This window comes from Camellia sinensis, chromosome 13, assembly GCF_055761805.1.
Source record: "Camellia sinensis isolate YWXY chromosome 13, ASM5576180v1, whole genome shotgun sequence".
NCBI lineage: Eukaryota > Viridiplantae > Streptophyta > Magnoliopsida > Ericales > Theaceae > Camellia > Camellia sinensis.
The window spans coordinates 48,117,042-48,141,398 of record NC_138973.1 but is presented as its reverse complement, the minus strand read 5'-3'; the positions used below and the strand labels follow the sequence as shown (position 1 = coordinate 48,141,398).

Here is a 24,357-nt window from a genome sequence, read left to right as displayed (position 1 = left end):
CCTACGTGGCATCCTCTACTGGATTGCCCAGTTGCTTGGTTCCATCGTGGCTTGTTTATTACTCAAGTTTTCCACCAATGGCATGTCAACATCGGTGTCTGGAAGGCTTCAAGAACTCTATCAGCGACCCACAATCCAAACTCTCCTCATGGATCTTCACCACCACCGCGGAATAAGTTTTATCTGAACCGGCTTCAAACTATGGGACATGGTTCATTGGACCATCATGATGTTGTTTCCTTGCCAGAACTTCTCTATCCTGTTGAAAGCCTTTCACAAATTTTTATTGCTACTTTTACAAGCGATATTTTATGGTTTTTATCATACTGTGATATTCCTGCCCACCTACCAGTGACAATTGCATGCCACAACCGTAAGGGGTGTTGGAGTTCAGCCCCCGACAAAAGAATCTCAGTGCCTTTCTCAGATTTTCCCAATTTAGTTGTGGTGTAAGTTACCTTTGCATGTATAGCTGTTTGGTACTTACCCATTGATGAAAACATGCTGAAGTTATTTAAATAAAAAAAAAAAAAAAAAAAAAAAAAAGAAGAAAAAGGCAGGAACGCTTTCGGTGGTGGTGGGGGACAATGGAAACATGCCTTAAAGAATGGTAGTCTTACCAGCTGCATCCAGACCCACCATCAATATGCGCATCTCTTTCTTTAAAAACAGCCGACTGAAAAGTTTGGCCTTCACATGGGCACACACCCCACTCTGTTCTTTTCTTTAAACAATAACAGCCCCATGTGCTATTTGATTCCCTTTATTACATTTTTTTTTTATTTTATTATTTTATTTATAAAAAAAAAAAAAAAAAAAAAAGGCCACTCCCGTGGGCTTGTCCTCTCTCTTTCTTCTGTTTGATTTTCAACTCTATTATTTTTATTTATTTTCTCTAAATCCTTTTTTTTTTTAATCTTTTTCAAATCCCATTTTTATTTTATTATATACTCAACATTCCCATCATTCTTTTTCCCACTTCAATATATTATCCCAGCCTTAATTGATTCCACTGATTTCCCCCACTTCATTTTATTTATTATTATTATTATTATTATGATTTTATTTTAAAAAAAAAAAACATTCATTCCAGTTTAATTTTTCTGCTCCGTCTTGTCCCTTCACGCCATTCGGATTTGCATAATACACTCATTTTATTCATATCGGGATCAACCCCGATCCACATTTTACACAAAAAAAAAAAAAAACAAAAAAACAAAAACAAAAAAAAAAAACACCAACAAAAATACACAAAACATCACAACAACACCAGCTTTGTTTTCTTTTCTGCAGACGGCCACCCACCAACCTACTCTGTCGCCGGTCTCTTCTTTTTGCCTCCGTCCTGGGCAGTCCTTGACGGTGCTGCCTCCGTGTTTTCCACGCCGCCGAGCACGTTCACTCCCCCATACTCCTCCACTGCAGCATATGGCGGCCCTCCAAATCGGAACATCACGGTGGCCTTCCGCTTCAGCTCCTTGTTTTCTGCCCTTAGCACGCTTATCTCTGCTCGCGCATCCTTATACATGCGTTGGAGCAGAGCCAGCTGGGAGTTTAATTGCTGCACCTCATTTGTCCTACTCTGCAGCCGGTTCGACAAATTTGTGACCGCCGTCATGCTTTCCACACATGCCTTCAAAGTATACTGATTGGCCTCCACATCTGACTGCACTGCCATTCTTTGCTCCACCGACCGCATCGGAAAGTTCAACGGAGCAAACTCCGGGGCGCTTGGTTGAGTTTCCAGTGCCACTGCACCAGTTCTCTCTCTCGTTGACTCGTTGAGGTCGGGAAAGAGGGTGAGCAGCCCGCGGGAAGACGATGAAGCCATTTTCTAGGCACCAGAGTGTTACACAGAAATCTCTCTCAGAATATCTCTCGCAGGTTTTTTGCCTCAGCCTCAGCCTCTGTCTTATAGCCGAGGCAGCCACGCGCATCGCGCGCCTCTTGACGCCCGACAAACTAGCACGCCTTTTCATGGCACATCTTTTGATAAAGTGGGCACGCCTTTTGATGGCACGCCTTTTGAAAAATTGGGCACACCTTTTGAGGGTGCAACTTTTACAAGGGTCCGACAAGATTCTGTAAACTGTCCCGACATAGATTCCGGTTAGTTTCTACAAGGGTCCGACAAGACTCTGTAAACTGTCCCGACATTGATTCCGGTTAGCTCCTTTATGGGTCCGACAAGACTCTGTAAACTGTCCCGACATTGATTCCGGTTAGTTTCTACAAGGGTCCAACAAGACTCCGTAAACTGTCACAACAACTGTCACAGCATTGTCTGCTACAACGGTCCGACATGACCCCATAAACTGTCTTCTACATCGGTCTGGCACCACCATACAGTGTCCTCTACAATGTTATGACACCACCATCCAGTGTCCTCTACCACGTTATGACACCACCATACAGTGCCATCACCAACGGTCTGACACGACCATACAGTGTCTCCTATCTTTTTTTATTTTTATGTATTTTCTTGTTTTACTCCTCTCTCCAAACTCAAGTTGGTTAGTTTCTATCCTCCTTGAGTTTGCGGGGGGCTGTTAGAATTTACCTACACCTACCACCACCTACTACCACACCTACTACACCTACCACCAATTTACCCTCACCTACTCCTCACCTACTACCCAAACCCTCTCCTATATAATGAGCTACTCTGCTTTGTAATATAACAACAACACATCAGATATCAATCAATAATACATCATTTTTAACTCAAACCATCGATCCAATACTAATTGATGAAATTGATTTGGATGATGAATGAATTGCTAAAAAGGAAGATCATGTCCTCCCCCTTGATGCTTCTTGGCTTGATGAAGAAGAATTGTTCGATGCTGAAGCAATTAGGACTGTGCCTATCACTACCTATGACAGAAGTGTGGAGAATCGATCAACTACGACTACGATTAATGTTGACTCATCTTCGAATGCAAAGAAAAGAAAAGTTGGTGAAGGTTCAAGTAAGTTGTTAAACAATTATGGACTAGTTGCATATATATTATTATATGTGCCTATTTAATTAATTTGAAATCCTATTTCTTGTATAGGAAATGATATAGGAAAAGGCAAGGCAACAAGATGTACGCTTGTGAATGAAGATATGGAGTTGGAAGAAGTTGATGGAATAGATGATGGAACCTATCCCATTATAGATATAGCGGACTAAGATGATGACAATATTAATGAGGATGACTTAGAGTGACCTATTATTTATTTATTGCTTTGTTTATAGAGTATTAGAGTTAAGGTATTTTGTTTATTGAACAATTGGAATTTAAGTCATTTTTGACCATCACTTAAGTTATTTTTTGTTATAGTATTAATGAGAATGACTTAGAAAGCTCTTACAATACTCGAAATTATTAATTAACTTTGATTTTATGCGTAGAATGGCTTTTAAGAATTTTATTTGGTAATTCTTATTTTTTTTACTCTTTTTATGCTATATTTAATTAATTTTGTATTTTATAAAAATAAAAAATTCAAAATCCAAAAGGCTTACGCCTCAACAAGGGTAAAACGCTTCGCCTTGCGCTTTCGCCTTTAAAAACACTGGCACCTACCACCGCAACCGTTGTGTAACAGCCGCAGCCGTTACGTAACACTGCTTTTTGAAACCTTACTTGGACAATAAAGTTAACCTTGCTTGGACAATAAAGTGCCTGCAGTTTCTGTTGGTGCATACCCAACAGTTGCATCTCCTCTTTAGATCCATTGTCAACTCAGTCATCTATCCTTGAACAATTTGAAACTTTCTGTTCCAAGATTGAGTTCAGTTTTAGTTTTAGAGTGCAAGTCATATCAGTTGGGAATGCATCATCATTTTTTGCTTGCTTCTCAAGTCAATAACATCAATCAAGTCCTTTCATGAAGTTCATTCAGATGCTCAAGATTCCAATCGTTTCACTTCAAAATTGGGATTTCGGTATTTTGTCACCTTTGTGGGTGATTGTTCCAAGGTTATCTGGTTATATTTAATGAAAGAACGTTCCGAGTTCCTCTTTATTTTTTGTGCTGAAATTCGAACTCTGTTTAATGTGCCTATTTGCATACTTCGAAGTAATAATGCCAAAGAGTATTTCTCTCAACCCTTCATAATATGGGATACATACCTGGCATATCAAGTTCAAGATGCACCCAGCAAGCACGTGCTGCATGTTGTGTAATTTACTATGTAATTGTGCATTCTTTCAATATGTTATTTTCATGACACCCCGTCAATTTGAGCCAAGTGCTCATGCTTAATGCTATATTTACAAAAGAAAAAAGATCATTCACCTAGGAGATAAAGAAGAATACTAAGAAACATGAACATTCAGCCGTGTCTCAATGTCCCTGGACTAAAGAATTAGAGAAACCCTAGGTTAGACACACAGCAGCACACAAATCTGAGTCCATGTAGCATAAATTGGGGGGCAGCAATAGATTCAAAAAATAAATAAATAAATCAATACATAGAACAGAATATCACCTTAAGAATCCATCAACTGGCTCAACAAGAGGCTCCCAGGCTTCATACTTATCATTATATGATCTGGCAGCCAATGAAAAGCTGACAGTGGAATTCAAATACTCAGGTCTTCCATGTAAGCTAAACCCAATCCCGCTTAAAGAAATATTGAACAGTGGGACCATCTGTAAGTTTTCAGGAGTACGGTCAGAGAAAGAAGTGCAATACGAAAAAATATATTATGATTTACATATGGTTATAGCTTTAATTGAGATTTGCAGCACATCAGGTTGTTAAGTCATTAGTTTTCCCAAAAGTATAAGCTGCCAGCAAATGTGCTCAATAATGTATAACAAGCCATTCAACACCCTCCCTCACGTGCAACCCTGTCTTGAACTTCGGAGATGCAACATCCATATATAGAGAAGAAACTATACAAATAGAATGAGAAGAATGCAAGCGAGGACTAAATGCATAAGGAGAGACTGGAACCTAAAATCTCCCCCATTCTAAACTCTGATACTATGAATCACCAATTTCAAAAGCTCAAGTTGCTAGGAAATTGTATCTCAAGACATCCAACACAGGTCACTACAATCTACAACAGAACAGCAAGCACATTGCAAATATTAAGACTTATAAAACCTAATGAGTTTCAAATAAAAGAACAATAAATAGAAAATCCACTTGTTCAAACATAATGTACAAATTTTCAATTTGTTCATCCAAATGGAAAGCATATTAAGTTGACTACTACAAGAAAAATCTTCAAATGCAACAAAGTGTTAGAATGCATTACAAACCAAGTTCTGAAGAAATCTCTAAGAATACACAATAAAGAAAAAGAATCAAATATATGCAATGAAAGTAGGGTATTTATCAAGCACTGGGAAATTTTATAATAAAGCTACAAGGCCAACTTTGAAATTGTAATGGTAGAAGGAACATGATCCACAAAGAAAACCCCAAATAGAATCTTCAGGTTTTTACATTGCCCTGGGGCCTGGGGCTTTATCATTAATGTGTAACTTATTTGATATGGTGGATGTGAAGTGGGTGGCTCCTACCTCTTCCATATAGATGCTTTTGATTGACTACAAGGGATTCAACACCAATAAGAAAGCTCAAGTTCTTGGGGATTGCGTCACTTTTGCTTGGGAGATTTCTTTGGAAAGAAATGCAAGTATTTTTTGAAGACAACTATGAGGGTCTAAAGAGTATTTGTGGCAAGATTTGTCATTTAGCTTCCTTTTGTGCTTTAGTTTCTTCTCCTTTTGAGGGATCCTCTTCATTTTGATTAGTAGGGATTGGAGGACTTTACGTAATTAGTAATTTTTGTTTATTTTTGTAATTATTAGTGGACTTCCTTGTCCACCAACTTTTGTACCTTCTTTTTTATTATTAATAAAATTTCTCTCTTAAAAATAAAAAAAGAAAAAAGAAAAGAAAAAAAAGAATCTTGACGTGAAGGGTGGCAGATAAATAAGCTCCCGGTGGGTGAGGATGTGGGAAACATGTGCCAAGATATAAGGGGATATGTGCTTATTTCCAAATGTCATGGAGATAAATCACATACGGAGTAAAGTACAGTGGGTTAAAGTGAATTTCGCCTCCCAATGTGACAAAAATGTCCATGGTATACACAACGAGTTTCCTTATATACAAGGTTATTTTAGTCTTTTTTACCTAAAGCCATTAACAGGCTGGCCATTGCACTTTAGTTCACAAACCATAGGAGGTTACGTGCTTAGTTCTAAATGACAGTGGGTTATGTGCACATGGGCCAAACCACAAGAGGTAAATTGAAATTTGCCCTTTATTTTAAGTACTTTACGGGTTAGAATACTGCTTGATTCATTAAAAAGACTTATTATTTTAGTACTTGGGGACATTTTGGTAGTTTTGCAAATTGATTGACATAGGCTGTAGGAGACAATGATGGATCATCTATATGGTCAAGATTATATTAACTGGTTAAAGTTTCTTAGTTTCCTAATTATGAGTCATAGTACTAATAATATCAGGAGAGCACACAAACAAATAAACACTTTAAGCTTCCCTATTCTTCTTCAACACAAACAGAATTCCCAACTTACTGTTCAAAGCCTAATATAAATAGTATGCTATTTTCAGCAACACTAACAAATAGCCTAAATCAACCCCTAACCCCTTCCCTGCGGTCAAAATCACCGATTGTCCCAAAAACTTAACTATAGGCAATGGGGCAGACAATGGATATCAAGCTATCTAACACCTACCCGTTATTCTTCAATGTAATCATTAAATGTTAAACTACCCACAGTCTAGGCCCTCTAACCATTCCAGTAGTTTCAGCAATACCTATTTTTTAGTCCTATTTCACCTGCAAACCATACTTCATGTTGGAACTCTGACCCTAGAAACTGTTGAAAACCCAACCATAGGCAGCATTAGGCCAAGTTTCCTAATGTGTCCTACATCATTATGTCAACCACACCACACATTTGCAGACAAAGTGGGTAGTTTTGAGGTTTTATTTATGACAGGTTATTGTGCAGCCATTCACATATAAAGAATCCTTACCAAGCCACCATAGTCATCAAAAAGTGCAGCAGAAAACGTTCCAATTTCTGCATCAATTACAGTGTCATCTGACCCACTTGGCATGTCTGGATCTGCAAGCTTTAGAGCAAACCTTCTGGGAGGTTTCTTGAAACCACTACGAACAACGAAGGTTCCCAACTGATTGCCAACTATCCATATACTAAATGGTTCTTTCATAAACTTGGCATCAGATGTATCCCATATACTTTCCTCCAAAAATTGATCCCCAGTGACCATATCACTACGCAAGCATCTTAATGAGCTAAAATCAGATTGCTTTGGTGTGCCCTTGCATGCAACACAACCTAATGAAACAAAACCTGGGGGAGCTTGAGGTAGCCAAAAGGAAATATTTTCCACATGCCTATGTTTCTTGATCTGTCCAGTGAGCTGAAAATCTAGAGGTGGTTTGAAAAGGTCATCATCTCCAGAATCACGGAGAACAATGCATGTGTTTGGAGGCTCATACCTATATTCAAAGCACCAAATAAAACAAATATATTATCTTTAAGTTTAAAAAGAAAATAAGCAAGAGGCGGATCAAAAAATAAAAAAATTAGCAAGAAGCCCTTATGTACAAATTGCATACCCTTGTACAGAAATGTCACCAAAATATACCATTCCTTCAGGGACTATAGGACGCCATATTGATAATTTCTTTCTTGAGCCCGAACCTTGATTCCACCATATCAACCGAAAACTAGCAACAGCCTCAAAATGCCATCCAGAGTTTACAGTTGACGTACTGTCTGATTGGAGGGTTCCAGCATGATCAGAAGGAAATGATTCATTATCTAAACTCTTTGATGCTGAAGATGTTTCTGGAAACCCAAAAAATATATGACGCAGTTCATATGCTCTACCAATCATGCCCAAAGTAGAGGGATCAGCTGGCAAAAAAGTCCCAACAGAATTATCCACACGCCAGAATGCTAAACTTGATGAGCAGCTACAAATCAAACAGTAAACTAAAAATCAGACCATAATCATCAGAAATCTGATAAGAATATCTGGCAGTGGAGTAGAAATATATTTTTTTCCCTTTATCAAAAGCAACAAAATATTTGATTGATATAAAGGAAAGAGGTACATACGCAATAAGGAGGACAAGAAGTCCATCCAGAAGGAAAGAAAAATTACAAGTCATACAGCAAGCCAATTTATAGAAATCAAAAACAAAGAACTCCCCTTGAAGAAAGGAAAACTGACACCTAAAAGGAATACAATTAGTTTTGGACAAGAAGAAGTGAAATGGAAGAAGAAAAGAGAGGAGAATAACGGTGTGCTGCAAAAGGAGGAGAGAATTACTTAGGGTTCTCTCTCAATAATTCTTATTTATACTCTAGGAAGCATGGATACGGATACGATATGATATAAATATGGCGATACGACAAAACTTAAAAAAAATAGGATACGGGTACGACTAGAATACATTCGTGAAAAATATATGTTTTAAAATTATTAATAGTGTGTTACACATAAGCTAAAGAATGTTAAGAAACCACAATGTAATTTTATAATGCAAAATACTAACCTTTAAAAATTAGCTATTAACTTAAGCTAGTAAGCTTATTTACTTTTTAAATTTTCAATAGGTCTTACAAATATTTCATTTCAATATCAAGTCTAATATGTTTATATTACAATAATAGAACAATTCACAACTTATCCATGCGCTTTTCCCTATGGCATTAGTAAAAAATCTTGTATTCAAGTTTACTTGTTTATTTATTTAATATTGTCGTATTCTCTTGTTAATCCTTAATTATTATTTTTTTGATAAATAACCAAACTTTATAAGAAAAGCATCAAGATAACACAAAAAATACAAAAAAACAACCCATTAAGGCAAATAAAACTAAACTAAGAAATCAAATCCTCGACAAAATCAACAAAGGGTAAGACATCCGGATCAACCAAACCCGTAACCCAAGAATGCAACATCATAAGAAGCCGCCTCTCCAACCAAGGAACAAAATGAGACACATCCTGAAAACCCTCCTATTCCGCTCTAATCAAATCAACCACATCGAACAATGTGCTGTAAGCATCCAAGCCTTACGACGCCTCCACCTAACTCGACCACCAACCCAACACTGCAAAGCTCACAACATGGAACCTGGCTGAACCCAAACCAAACCAAACCAAGCCAAAAGTCGCCACTACATTCATCCAAAGCCGATACGCAATTGGACAATCAAGAGGAAAATGATTCATTGATTCCATATCAGCACAACAAAGGCAACACCAATTAACTAAAACATGACCACCGCGAATTAAGTTATCAATAGTCAAAATATGCCTTAACGCCGCAATCCAAACAAAGAAAGCCACCTTGGTGAGTGAACCCACCACCTAAATGCACTTCCAAGGAAACCGAACGGCAGCATCATCAGATGTAAGGCTAGAATAAAAAGAAGACACTGGAAAAATCCCTTTGGACCTCAGCCCAGCCCACACCAAAGAATCCTCTCCTCCCACCTCACATCTTAACCCATACAAAAACCCCCCATAACTCCACCAGCTGATCCACCTCCCAATCTTGAACCTCACAACGCAAGTTGACATTCCAAACAACTGAATCCCCTTGCCCACTCCGAACATCACCCACCAACACCTCCCTAGCTAAAGCACTGATAAAAATCAACAAGAACATCCTCTCAAGGGACACCTCACCACACCACCTATCCCTCCAAAAGTGAACTATGTCCCTCACCCCCACTTGAACCAGACCCTCTTCCAAAACTCCTCCCTACCCAACCAAACCCTCTTCCACAACCCTCACCCATGGGATGACCCACCCTTCCAAAACACCACCCACCTTTATCCAAACCATACTTAGCCGCCGCCACCTTCCTCCACAACCGCCCACCTCACCCACAAAATGCCATAACCACTTCCCTAACAAAGCTAGATTAAACGTAACCAAACGTTGTATCCCCAAACCTCCTCTCTCCTTTGGAATAGAAACCCGATCCCAAGCCAATAAATGATAATGAAATGTATCCCCCCCATTACCCTAGAGAAAATCCCTCTGCAACTTCTCAAAAGGCAAATTCAATGTTGTCTTGTTAATCCTTACTTTCTATGTAGTTATAGAGAAAATGCATGAAATAATTAGGATAACTTAGAAAATATGAGGAAGAAGAACTCCGAAAATATGAGGAAGAAGGAATATATTTCTGTTATATTCAAAACTTCTTATTTTACAAGACCAAATGACACTCCTTATATAGGAGATATTACAAACATCATTATAACCCATTATATGCCACTTACATATTATATATTACCACTATCTACCACTATCATATTCTATACATGTCACTATCTACCACCAACACCACTATCATATTCTATACATGCCACTATCTACCACCAACACCACTATCATATTCTATACATGCCACTATCTTATTATATGCATTAACACAAATTTCCAGCAGGATACATCAATTTGACAAATTTTATTATTTAACTCACTATGTTCTTCTTATCAAAGAACTAAACAAAGTACTAGAAAAATATTCTTATATTTATCCTTGCAATTATATTATATTATATGTGACTTGGAAGTATCCGATACTTCAAAATTAAGTATCTGATACTCCAAAATTAATAAAAAAAATTAATTAAGAAGTATTTGATAATTTTCATAAGTATCCAATACATATCCGTGAATATCCAAAGAGTATCGGTATAAGATACGGATACGATATGGTTACGCCACCCTATTTGAAGTATATGTGCTTCATAGTTTATACTAAATGAGTTTAAAGTACAAAAAAGGAAAAAAAAAATATCCATAGGAAATAATACTACATAACATAACACCCCCTCAATCTCAATATGCTTTATCTTATTATGTTGAACTAGATTATGAGCAACACTAATGGTAGCTTTATTGTCGCAATACAACTTCATAGGTCCATCATCATGAATCCCTAAATTCTTCAATAACAATTGGGGCCACAAACTCACAAATACCATGAGCTATTGGCCTAAATTTAGCTTCTGCACTAGATCTAGCTACCACTACTTGCTTTTTACTGTGCCAGGCAACTAGACTCCCGCTATAGAAGTAAATTATCCAGAAGCAGGCCTTCTATCGTTGACTGAGCTAGCCCAAAATGGACAAAGCATTGGGGGAATCTATAGCTCACCTGTAAATGCTTTGTCCATAAATCAAAATAACCCAAAACTGAACTATAGCTTTGTCCAAACTTACCTGCAAATGCTTTGCCCGTAAACTGAACTATATCTTTCCAACCAAATAACCCAAAACAAAACATGAAAAAAAATCTCCACAAAACTTTAGCCTTCTTGTTAGAACCAAACCAGTAAATCACTTGTAATCAACCATAAGCAACTAGTAGCATAAGGCCATAGCTACAGGATAATGCAAGAATAAATTATCAATAGATTTGTCTTTCCCTTACACATTAACACACCATTGAGGAAGCATAGCAATAATGTCTCTTTCAATCATATCATTGGAATTGAGCTTCTTATGAACCAAAGACCATGCAAAACCTCTTTTACGTTTAAGAGGAACAATAGCATCTCAAATCATGTCATGTGGAGTGGGAAAAAAAAAAAAAAAAAAAGCAAAAGAAAAAAAGAAGAAAGGAATACTTTGATCATCAATTATACCAATTTCGAATTGATCAGTTAAATCAAATCTTTGTCTAAGAAAAATTTACAAGAAAATAAGCCATTATACATGGCTTAAGGAGATACCATCAAGAATAGATAATAAGATTAGTTTCACATTCATTAAGATTTTTGAGGGGAAAAAAAAAAATTTGAAATTCCAAGAAATTGTGGCTACATAAGAAGAAGCAATAGATGCAATGGAAGCATTATGAGAACTAGATAATTGATATAACCGAGGGAACAAAGTACTAAAGAGGCCTCACCCATCCAAACATCCCCCCAAAACTGTAGACTCCCCATTAGCCACCGCAAAATGAACCAACAGATAACAAGCCAATGGAGTGGAAATGCATGTGGCATACCAAAAAGGATAAGCTACCAGCACCAAATTTTAGAAAGAAAAAGGCTGAAGCCAAGTAAAATTCTTAGAGGATGCTAATAAGCTTCCTCCCAGTGCAAATATCTCTACATTCTTTTCATGATTTGGTCAACTGCATGCTGGTGCATATGACATAATGAATGCAGACAAACATGCATGTAGACACCCATACATAACTAGGCATAGATACGTACGAAATGTTAGAGCTGATAGTAACACAATCCCTCAAGGCACATGGAGAAACTAGAGACGCCAAGATGCAGAAGGCAGAAGATAACGGAGGTTGTGTTCTTCCAGTAGAAACCACACAGCCCAATGCAACATAACCTTTGGGTGCTTCAGGGAACCAAATGGAGCAGATGTTGTGGTTATCTACATCTTGAAATTCAGAGATATCATTATTTGCAGTGGGAGGCCAAACTAGCTTGAAAGATACAGGCCTCTTGACTCTAGCAAGACTGGTATTCACGGCAAGAACGCCTTTTGTTGGTGGCTTGTTGCTGTCATGTGAAGACTAATGTTAATGGAATTAATTCAATAAAAAAAATAACATGATAACAGATGATATTGGGAAACACTGACAGTGGCGTCAGATAATCGCCAAGGACAGCAAAACCAGGTGGCGCATGAGGTCTCCAAAATGCAAATACTTGCTCACCATAGGGATCTGCAAAACACAAAATTCGGGCTGCAAGTGAACAGCATGAAGCTTGATGAAGGTTTATAAATTCAAGAATTATCATTAGAAATTAGAAAGGGAAAAAAAAATGGAATCAAGGGCATCTCAACCTACTTTCAATTGTACCAACTTTGTCAAACTGAGAGCAGACCAGAGTCATTTTCTTTGATGTTGTCCTCAGAAATGCTAAAATGTCCTCCTCAACTGCCAAAAATAGCCTCAAGATGCTAAAGGAAAAATTCATAAAAATATCCGAGACAGAAAAATGGATATTTATCTTTCCAGAAGCATTTGAAAACTTCATGGAGGTATCAAATGGCTCAAGAATTCTGATGCCATTGCTCTCCATCATGAATCCAAGTGCATTTGCACTCATTTCCATTGTGTCACCCTTCAAAACAAGCCTAGAAGCAGCAAAACTACATCAGATGCTGGCCTCTCATATTTTGAACACAGAAAATCCATGTAATAGAAACTCCACATTATTATAACAGGAAGGCAATTGTCACTGAGAAACTGTTGTAATTAAGCCAGTGTAATTCTAGTGTTGTTTTGTACAAGGGATTGAGCTTTTATGATTGTAACTGAGAAACTACTAATTTAGACATAACCACCAGTATTTCACGAGCAACATAATTGCACAGATTGTCTGCTAATCAACTAAGAGAAAGAAATGTTAAACCCATGAACGAAGTGACAAAAGAGAGTGACCTGCAGAATGCATCCAACTGTGCATGCAAAAGTTTGTTAGAGAGGGCCAGTGATTCTCCTACATCTTTTGATGCATTATAGAAGGTAAGCTCTGGACCAATAGCCTGCAAAATATAGCCGAGCTACATAAGATATAATGAACTAGCATATTAGAGATACCGCGGAGGCAAATCCAGTTTCTAGAAGATACCACAATAAAGAAGTACCATGATTCAAAGCATCACAATCAAATAAAAAGCTAGAGCTTGCAGAAACAATCAAGTTTAGTATAAAAAAGGATGCTAGCTTCATATATACCAAAGACAAGGCACATGATGTTCTATCACATCAACACCACTAATTTAATAACCCATGAACAACTTGGCATTTTGCAATGCTTCAAGACAAAGGATGTAGTCGGACAAACAGATGCACCTAAGAAAGTTGAAAGAAAGGACACAAGAAAAGAAAGAAAGAGAAAGAAAGAAAAAAAAGTCAACAACAATTTGTTTGATGCATGAGGAAATAGTTAACAACTTGGGTGAAGCATGAGCAGGATGAGCCAGATGAAACTCCCATCCCAGCTATGGTTGATGGAGCAGACTCGCCTATAAATAGGCATAAAAAATGTAACAAATGAGGAAAACAATAAGAAAATGAAATAAAAGGAGTCCACCAATAAAAGTAAAAAAAAGGAAAAATCAATCTATGTATCACACATAGTTCTCCAATCACTATTGATAAAAATAAAAACAAATGTATCTCCTTAAAACCCATAAACAATGAAGCCCAAACAAAAAACAAAAAACAAAAAACAAATTTTATCCCATACACTCTCAGGTAAATCAAACCAATGATATGGTACATCCCAACAGTATGGGATGGTAACATCAAATTTTAGTAGGGGTGAGATTCTAAGCATACTCAAGATTGAGATGAGGGTCTGGATTCAATAACAGCCACCTCGAATGCCCTGAATATGAGGCTTGTGTGGTAATCCATAACCAAGATAATGCTCACTTAGAAAATATGAGGAAGAAGAACTCCGAAAATATGAGGAAGAAGGAATATATTTCTGTTATATTCAAAACTTCTTATTTTACAAGACCAAATGACACTCCTTATATAGGAGATATTACAAACATCATTATAACCCATTATATGCCACTTACATATTATATATTACCACTATCTACCACTATCATATTATATACATGCCACTATCTACCACCAACACCACTATCATATTCTATACATGCCACTATCCACCACCAACACCACTATCATATTCTATACATGCCACTATCTACCACCAACACCACTATCATATTCTATGCATTAACACAAATTTCCAGCACTCCCCCTCAAGCTGGTTTGAAGATATCTTCCATAGCCAGCTTGCTAGTCAGCTTATCAAATTGCTTCTTGTGTAGTCCCTTCGTTAGCACATCAGCTAATTGTTCACCTGTTGGAAGGTAGGTCATACAGATTATGCCAGCATTGATTTTCTCCTTGATGAAATGTTTATCCACTTCTATATGTTTGGTGCGATCATGTAGAACTGGATTATGAGCTATAGATATAGCTGCTTTGTTGTCACAATAGACCTTCATAGGTGTCGGGTGAGAAAGTTTTAATTCTTCAAGAATTCTTTTAATCTACATTACTTCACAGATTCCATGGGCAACAGCTCTGAACTCTGCTTCTGCACTACTTCTAGCTACCACATTCTGTTTTTTACTCCGCCATGTAACTAGGTTCCCACCTACAAAGGAGCAGTATCCGGATGTTGATCTCCTGTCTGTAACACTTCCTGCCCAGTCTGCATCTGTGTATACTTCAACTTGAAGATGTCCATGTTTCTTGAACAGTAAGCCTCTCCCTGGAGTTCCTTTCAAATATCTTAAGATCTTATAAACGGCCTCAAAGTGCTCTGCCCCTGGTGAGTGCATGAACTGACTTACCATGCTGACTGCAAAGGCAATATCAGGCCGCGTATGAGACAAGTAAATCAATTTCCCGACAAGTCGCTGATATTGTTCCCTCTCTTTGACTTCTTCAGCCTTAGCAGCTTGTAACTTCAAGTTAGGCTCGATCGGAGTCTCCACCGTCTTACAACCAAGCATACCTGTTTCTCCAAGGAGATCAAGAACATATTTTCTCTGATTAACGAATATACCTTCCTTGGATCTTGCAAATTCCATTCCGAGGAAATACTTGAGAGCTCCCAGATCCTTAATGTGAAATTTTTTTGCGAGTTTCTCTTTGAGGGCTGCTAACTCTGCTTCATCATTACCAGTTAAAATGATGTCATCAACATAAACAATCAAAATTGCAATTTTACTGTTTTTTGAATGTTTATAAAATATTGTGTGATCTGCTTGACTCTGCGAGAAGCCACAACTGATAACTGCCTTCCCAAAGCGTTCAAACCACGCTCTTGGTGATTGTTTGAGTCCGTATAATGACTTGTTCAATCTGCATACTCTGTCGCTTCCAAGTCTCTGCTCAAATCCCGGCGGTAGGCTCATGAACACCTCCTCTTCAAGATCACCATTGAGAAATGCATTTTTAATGTCAAGTTGATGTAGAGGCCAATCTGAATTTACTGCAAGAGATAACAGTACTCTGATGGAATTTATTTTAGCAACAGGAGCAAACGTCTCCTGATAGTCGATCCCATAAGTTTGAGTGAAGCCTTTAGCCACCAGTCTCGCCTTGTATCTCTCAACGCTTCCATCTGCGTTACATTTTATCGTAAACACCCATTTACACCCAACTGTTTTCTTGTCTTTGGGTAGATCAACTATCTCCCAAGTACCACTTCTCCTTAAAGCATTCATCTCCTCCATGACTGCTAATTTCCAATTCGGATCATCCAATGCTTCCTGTATATTTCTTGGAACAAACAAGTGTGAAATCCTAGATGTGAAAGCTCTATGGTTTTTAGACAGTCTTTGATAGGAGAGGTAATTTGCAATAGGATGTTTAATGCAATTTCGGACACCTTTCCTAATTGCTATAGGAACATCAAGGTCGGAAATAGAAGGAATAGGATTACCTAAAATTTCGATGCCAGAACTCGGGTGGACATTCGGGTCATTAGGATGGACATTCAGGTCATTATTCTTCAGATGAAATCGCTTCCTAGTATAAACCTGAAGCTCAGGATTTAGATCATTTTGTAGTACTTCTCCCCCTAAACAAGAATCTTCTTGACTAGGCACCATAGAACTTGGTTCTCCTAAGTGATCATTATCAGACAGATGTGGTTTTTGTGTAGGATAAATGACATTGGGGAGCGGGATAGAAATATCCCAAAAACGGTCTTCTACTCCACTTGTCTCCCCCTGAAGAGAAGTGTTGGGGAAATAGGATTTTGTTTCCACAAATGACACATCCATACTCACATGAAATTTCTTGGTTTGAGGATCGAAACACTTATACCCCTTTTTGTTTGAAGAATAACCCAAAAAAACACATTTTATAGCACGGGGGTCAAGTTTTGAACGAAATTGACTAGGAACATGAACATAGGCAGTACATCCAAAAACTTTGGCGGGTAAATCAGAAAACAACCTCGTGTCAGGAAAAAAAGCTTTGAGACAATCGAAAGGTGTTTTGTATGTTAACACCTTTGTAGGCATCCTGTTTATCAAATAAGAGGCTGTTAAAATTGCTTCACCCCATAAATATTTAGGAACATGCATGTAAAACATTATAGCACGTGCAACTTCAAGTAGATGTTTATTTTTTCGTTCTGCAATGCCATTTTGTTGAGGGGTATCCCGACATATAGATTGATGAAAAATTCCCTTTTTTTCCAAAAACTCACCCAACTGCTCATTGAAATATTCTGTTCCATTATCAGAATGTAAAATACCAATTTTGGTTTGAAATTGGTTTTCAATCATATTGTAAAAATTTGTGAATAAATTTTTCACGTCAGATTTTTTATTCATCAAATAAATCCAACATAAGCGGGTATGGTCATCAATAAATGTAACAAACCATCTTTTACCAGAAAGAGTAGTGATTTTAGAAGGGCCCCAAACATCACTATGAATCAAATAAAAAGGTTTGGAAGTCTGGTAAGGTTTTGGCAAATAAGTAGAGCGATGAAATTTTGCAAAAATGCAACTTTCACAATGAAAAGAAGAACAATCAATCCCTTGAAATAATTCTGGAAATAAATGTTTCAGATAAAGAAAACTAGGATGTCCTAGCCTATAGTGCCATAGCATTATTTTTTCTCAAACAGAGATTGAACTAGTACTATTAAAGCTCTGAGCTTTTTTATTACTAACAGGTACTTCATCAAAGTAGTAAAGACCTTCAAGCATCCTAGCACGCCCAATCATCATCCCCGAGTTCTGGTCCTGAAATTCACAATGGGATTCAAAAAATGTAACACGACAATTAGAATCCTTAGATAGTTTACTGACAGACAAAAGGTTACAGGCTAAGTTGGGGACGTGAAGAACAGCATTGAGATTAATTTTCTCAGTTAGTTTAATAAATCCTTTTCCTGCAATAGGTGAAAAACTACCATCGGCTATTCTGATTTTGTCATGACCAGAACAAGGGAAATAGGTACTAAATAAATGGGAAAAACTAGTCATGTGATCGGAGGCACCGGAATCTATGATCCACGGAGAGAAGTTTAGGCAAGAGAAGGCTTTAGGATTTCTACCTGTTTGTGCCAACAAAACACTAGGAGTACCGGATGAGGAGTTGGATTTTATCAGCTTTAAGAGTTGATCAATCTGCTCTTTGTTGAAGGGACCTGAATCGGCTTCATTAGCGGTAGGAAAGCCACGATTCTTCTCTCCTTGTTTGCTGCTTTTCCAGTTGACAGGTTTGCCATGGATCTTCCAACACGTTTCGCGTGTATGGCGAGGCTTGTTGCAAAAATCACACCAGACCCGTGGCTTATCATCAAACCTGCGCTGGTAATTTGCAGCCTTGTTGGCCGCAGCATCGCTAATTAAAGCAGAAATTTCAATTGATTCACCAGTACCTTTTTTCTTAAGCATGACGCTCCTTCGGCTCTCTTCCCTTCTGACTTCGGCAAATACTTCGCCAATGGATGGGAGAGGAGGTCTGCCAATAATTCTTCCTCGCACTTCATCGAACTCAATGTTGAGGCCGGCAAGAAACTTGTAAATACGGCTGTCTTCCACAGTTTTCTTGTGGTGGTTGCAGTCGTCAACCGATTTCCATTCGTATGTGTTGAAGATGTCAAGATCCTGCCACAACCTTTTCAACGAATTGAAATATTTGGTGACGGAATCATCTCCTTGACGAATCTCTCCCAACTTCAAAGTTAATTCGAAAACTTGAGATTGATTTCCTAGGTCAGAATACATCTGACTAACATTATCCCACAATTCTTGTGCAGTAGGATAGCACATGTAATTAGAGCTTATATCCTCCTCCATAGAATTGACCAACCATGTCATAACCATGGAGTTTTCAGCGTCCCAACTGTCGAACAGCGGATCATTAACAGCAGGAGCCTTCTTGTCACCAGTGATGTAACCGATCTTTCCTTGCCCACGGATATACATCCGGACAGATTGTGACCAGCGGAGAAAATTATCACCATTTAGGCGGATGGTGGTGATTTGGACAGAGTGAGAGTTGGACGTTTTCACCGGAATGGCAGCGGCAGGGGTTGAAGTGGTTTCGGACGTGACTTCCGACATGGCTATGACGGTTTTAGGGCTGCTGCGTTTTTTGTTGCTCTGATACCAACTTAGAAAATATGAGGAAGAAGAACTCCGAAAATATGAGGAAGAAGGAATATATTTCTGTTATATTCAAAACTTCTTATTTTACATGACCAAATGACACTCCTTATATAGGAGATATTACAAACATCATTATAACCCATTATATGCCACTTACATATTATATATTACCACTATCTACCACTATCATATTATATACATGCCACTATCTACCACCAACACCACTATCATATTCTATACATGCCACTATCCACCACCAACACCACTATCATATTCTATACATGCCACTATCTACCACCAACACCACTATCATATTCTATGCATTAACACAAATTTCCAGCATGCTCACATTCAGTGGAGCAAATAATTTAATGAGCTTAAACTTTTTGCAAGTATTTGATGTAGCAGCTACTTTTGTCACTAGGTCCTTAACTAAACTTTTGAGTATTTGTTCTATTGCAATAAGACTGAGAAACAAAATAAGAAAATAAAGTTTGATTCACATGTCATGTGCCAAAAAAGAAAATTTCATGTTTTTATAAAAATGGGATCCTACCTCCTTTGCAACCATTTGCATTAGTTTGTGTGACTTCTGTTGCTTCTCCCACTAAATGCTGATGCAACTGCTTTATTAATAATCTTACGTATTCTGTCTTAGATTTCATGGCTTAGGCAATTCCACAAAAGCTAATCATGGATCCATATTTTGTCATACACCATTGGTTAAAGTACACACCTTTTTTTTTTTAAAAGAAATAGTGCAGCTGGTCCTTCACAAACTTTCTTATTTTTTGATAAGCAGGTTCTCCACAATTACTTATCCAACACACCAAAAATCTCCATTATACTCATTCTGGAGCTGGGGCAGATTTAAGAGAATTTTTGTTTGCAAGGTTGATCAAAGCAAGAAGTCGGGACATGGCATGGTGGCAAGTACTCATCCACCCCAGCACAATGGCATAGGCTTGAGTCAATGGTGGTGGCCATTGCTGTGGTGATAGTGGGAGCGTGGTGTTTGGGCAGCGGTGGCATTGGCGGTGGTAGAAGTGTTGTGGTGGTTTTGGTAGCAGGAGCCGTTGTGGTAGGGTAGTGGCAGTTAGGAATACATATGAACCAACTTGCTTGTGAGCTTGTCTCGACTCAGTTCATTATGTATATAAACGAGCCTGAGCTAGCTATTTAGGCTCTTTTAATAAACACGCTGAGCTCGAGCTAGAGCTAGAATAAACTTGGCTCATAAAGCTCGACTCCTTTATTATTTATTCAAATGATATGATATCTATATTATTTACATATTAAATAATACAAAATGTATATTTAATATAGAATAATATTTAATGAGCCAACCGAGCTTGATTTTGGAGCCAATTTTTTTTTCTTCATTATCGAGCTTTGAGCTGAGCTGAGCCGAGCCGAGCCGAGCCGAGTCAAGCTTGAGTTGGACTAATCCTCAAGCCAAGCTCAAACTTGATTTTAAAGCTTAATAAATGAAAAAGCCAAGCTCAAGCCCTGCAAAGCTCGACTCAGCTCATTTGCAGCCTAGTGGCAGTGGTGGTGCTAGCATTGTGATAGTGGCGGCGGCGACGGCAGCAGTGACAATTATAGTGGTAGTGGTGGTAGGGTGGCGACAATAACAATTGTGGTAGGGTGGCAATGATGGTGATGGTAGTGTGGTCATGGTGATAGGATGGATGTGGCGATAGGGCAACAACGGCGGCCGCAGTTAAGGCTGCAAACAAGCCGAACCGAGCTTTCCTGAGCTCAAGCTCGGCTCGTTTGCTTATCAAGCTCGTTTATTGAGCTCAAGCCCAGCTCGTTAATATTAATGAAACTTGAGATCGGCTAGGCTAGGCTAAGCTAGGCTCGGCTCGATAAGATTTTTTTTATATTATTTAAATAAAAAATATTATTTATATTATTTAATACATAAATAATGTATTTATGCTATTATTTATATATATTTATATATAATTTAATATATAACTAATATATTTATTATATAATTTAAATAAAGATGAACAAGCTGAGCATGACGAGCCGAGCTTATTCGAGCTCGAGCTCGAGCTCGAGCTCGGCATTTAAACAAGCCAAGCCCTTAACAAGCCGAGTAGAACCGAACCAGCTCATGAGCAACTCGGTTCATTTGCAGCCCTAGCTAAAGTAGAGGAAAGTGGGTTGGTGGTGGCGGGCGGAGGAGAGGCCAACTGACCCTGTTTTAAGGTGATTCCATGATGGAATAGATTGCCTATTCCCTAGGAATGAAGAATGAATTGATATTCCCATTTTTTTGTTGAAAGTCTTCTTCAATAGAATAACTATTACCAAACAAGAGAAAGGACTACAAAGTTGGAAAATGGGCATTCCATTCCAGCCCCTTCCAGCGTACTAAACATGCCATTAGATACTTAGATATCACCAGCTAAGGCCATGGTTCCATCAAGTTCTTACAAAGCTACTACTGGATCTGGAGGACTCAAAATGAAATTGTCAGACTACAAGCTTCTATTTGTCACCTAGTACTAGTGTAACTGATGCTTGCACTCAAAGGATGACTGATCCACTGACAGCAGAAAACCCATAAGTTCTACTGCAGCACAGCCTACACAAAAGAAAATCTTAAAATACCTCGACTCTAGGCAGAAATTAGAATAAATAAAACTAAACTACAAGCATATTGACATCAAATAATCATGAAATGAGACTGAATACTACCCATGTACACTGTGAATCAAAAAAGATTCGGGAGATTTTATTTCCACACCATATTATCTCAATTCACACATGTAAAATAAATTGATGTATATTATTGATTGATATATTTTGATATTTATTACAATGATTCATGATTCCTATATATAGAAGAGGGTGAGTGTGTAGTAGGTAAGGAGTAGGTGAAGTGGAGGTGGTAGTGGTGTAGTGGGTTAGGTTTAGTGGAGTAGGTTTAAGTGGGTGAAGTAGGTGGAGAGTAGGTGGATTTTAACAGCCCCCGCAAACTCAAGGGGGATAGGAACTAACCAACTTGAGTTTGGAGAGAGTAACAAAACAAGAAAATACATAAAAATAAAAGAGGTTAAGAGACACTGTATGGTCGTGTCAGACCATTGGTGAAGACACTGGATGGTGGTGTCATAACGTTGTAGAGGACACTGTATGGGGGTGTCATAACCATGTAGAGGACACTGTATGGTGGTGTCATAACGGTGTAGAGGACACTGGATGGCGGTGTCAGACCGATGTAGAAGACAGTTTATGGGGTCATGTCGGACCGTTGTAACAGACACTGTTGTGACAGTTGTTGTGACAGTTTACGGAGTCTTGCTGGACCCTTGTAGAAACTAACCGGAATCAATGTCGGGACAGTTTACAGAGTCTTGTCGGACCCATAAAGGAGCTAACCGGAATCAATGTCGGGACAGTTTACAGAGTCTTGTCGGACCCTTGAAGGAGCTAACCGGAATCAATGTCGGGACAGTTTATAGAGTCTTGTCGGACCCTTAAAAAATACACTGTATGATGGTGTATATAGGCTGCCCAAATATATATATATCGAGCCCTCAAAAGTCGCGCCCTCGAAAGGTGTGCCCAATCTGTCAAAAGGCGTGCCATCAAAAGGCGTGCCCAATCCATAAAAAGACGTGCCATCAAAAGGCGTGCCAAGTTGTCGGCGAGCGCCGAGCGGCGCATGATGCGCGTGTCTGCCTCTTCGTCAAGGTCTTTATAAATCGAAGCGGAGGCTGAGGCTGAGGCAGAAAACAAAAAAACCTGCTAAAATCCTCTGAAAAACTCTGCGGTTGCTGAGAGAGATACTCTGTTCGTTTGTTGAGAGAGATACTCTGTAACAGTCTGTTGCCCAGTCCTTCTCTGAAAGTACCAGTCGGAAATCGCTGCTTCGCTGAAACACTCAGCAACCCAAAAAACATGGCCTCTTCTTCCCGTCCAGCTACCCAGAACATGGCCTCCTCTTCCCGTGGTCTGCTCACGCTCTTTCCAGACCTGAACGAGTCCACAAGAGAAATAACTGGTGCGGTGGCCAGTGAACCTCAACCAAACACCTCTGATTTTGCTCCGTTGAACTTTCCGATGCGGTCTGTGGAGCAAAAAATGGCGGTGCAAACTGATATTGAGGCCAATCAGTATACTCTGAAGTCATGTGTGGAAACCATGACTGCGGTCACAAACTTGTCACACCGGCTGCAGAGCAGGACAAATGAGGTGCAACAGTTAAACTCCCAGCTGGCTCTGCTCCAACGCATGTATAAGGATGCGCGAGCAGAGATAAGTGTGCTAAAGACAGAAAACAAGGAGCTGAAGCGGAAGGCCACCGTGATGTTCCGTTTTGGAGGTCCGCCATATGCTGCAGTGGAGGAGCAGGGAGTAGTGATCATGCCCAGTGGAGTGGGAAATACGGAGGCAACACCGGCAAGGGCCGCCCAGGACGGAGGCAAGAAGAAAAGACCGGCGGCAGAGTAGAGAAGAAAATCCTGCCTGTGGATGTGGTTGATTTGTTGCTGTTTGTTTGTTTTTTTTTTTTTTTTTTTTTTTTTTTTTTTGTGGTGGTGTAAAAGTGTGATCGGGGTTGAGCCCCTGATATGAATAAAATGACAAGGTGGTGGAATGTTGTTGGTGTGATTTTGTGAATGTTGTTTTGTGTAATAAGAAAAATAAAATAAAATAAAACAATGGATAAAGAAAATAGAGAAAAATATTTGTGGATGGGGGATAAGAAAAACAAGGGTGTATGTTTTTTTTTTTTTTTTTTTTTGTTTTGTCATAATAAAAAATATATATATATATATATATATATATATATATTAAAAGAAAAGAAAATGGTGAAATGGTGGGTGGAAGAAAGTAAGGGAAAGGAGGGATATGATTAAAGTGGGTGTGAAAAAGTGGGAAAATGTGATGATAGTGGTGAGTGGAGCATAATGGAGAATAGAAAAGGTGTATATAATAATAAGAAGAAAAGGGAAATGGGTTGGCCGAGGAGGTGCAAGTCAGGTCTCTAATAATAAAAAGGAATGGGGGTGCCGGGTGAGGATTGGTGTTGTAATAAATAAACCATGATGGGTGTGCTTTGAAGAATAGATGAGAATAAACATATACATAGAAATAATAAAAGAAAAGAAAGTGGAGTGGGGTTGATATTATATTC

General features: G+C 38.5%; 1 protein-coding gene across 6 annotated transcripts in view; it reads right to left on the bottom strand.

Annotated features, from left to right (window-relative positions):
- The window catches only part of LOC114279888 (pleckstrin homology (PH) domain-containing protein), a 151,017-nt gene that overhangs the window by 49,712 nt on the left and 76,948 nt on the right, over positions 1-24,357 (bottom strand). For all 6 annotated transcript variants that reach the window (XM_028222172.2, XM_082903825.1, XM_082903823.1 and 3 more), the window contains exons 34-40: positions 13,471-13,574; positions 12,874-13,163; positions 12,663-12,747; positions 12,275-12,580; positions 7,635-7,994; positions 7,025-7,514; positions 4,484-4,647 (exon numbers count right to left, since the gene is read on the bottom strand). In XM_028222172.2, the coding sequence (XP_028077973.2) occupies positions 4,484-4,647; positions 7,025-7,514; positions 7,635-7,994; positions 12,275-12,580; positions 12,663-12,747; positions 12,874-13,163; positions 13,471-13,574 (1,799 nt within the window). The remainder of the gene's footprint in view (positions 1-4,483; positions 4,648-7,024; positions 7,515-7,634; positions 7,995-12,274; positions 12,581-12,662; positions 12,748-12,873; positions 13,164-13,470; positions 13,575-24,357) is intronic.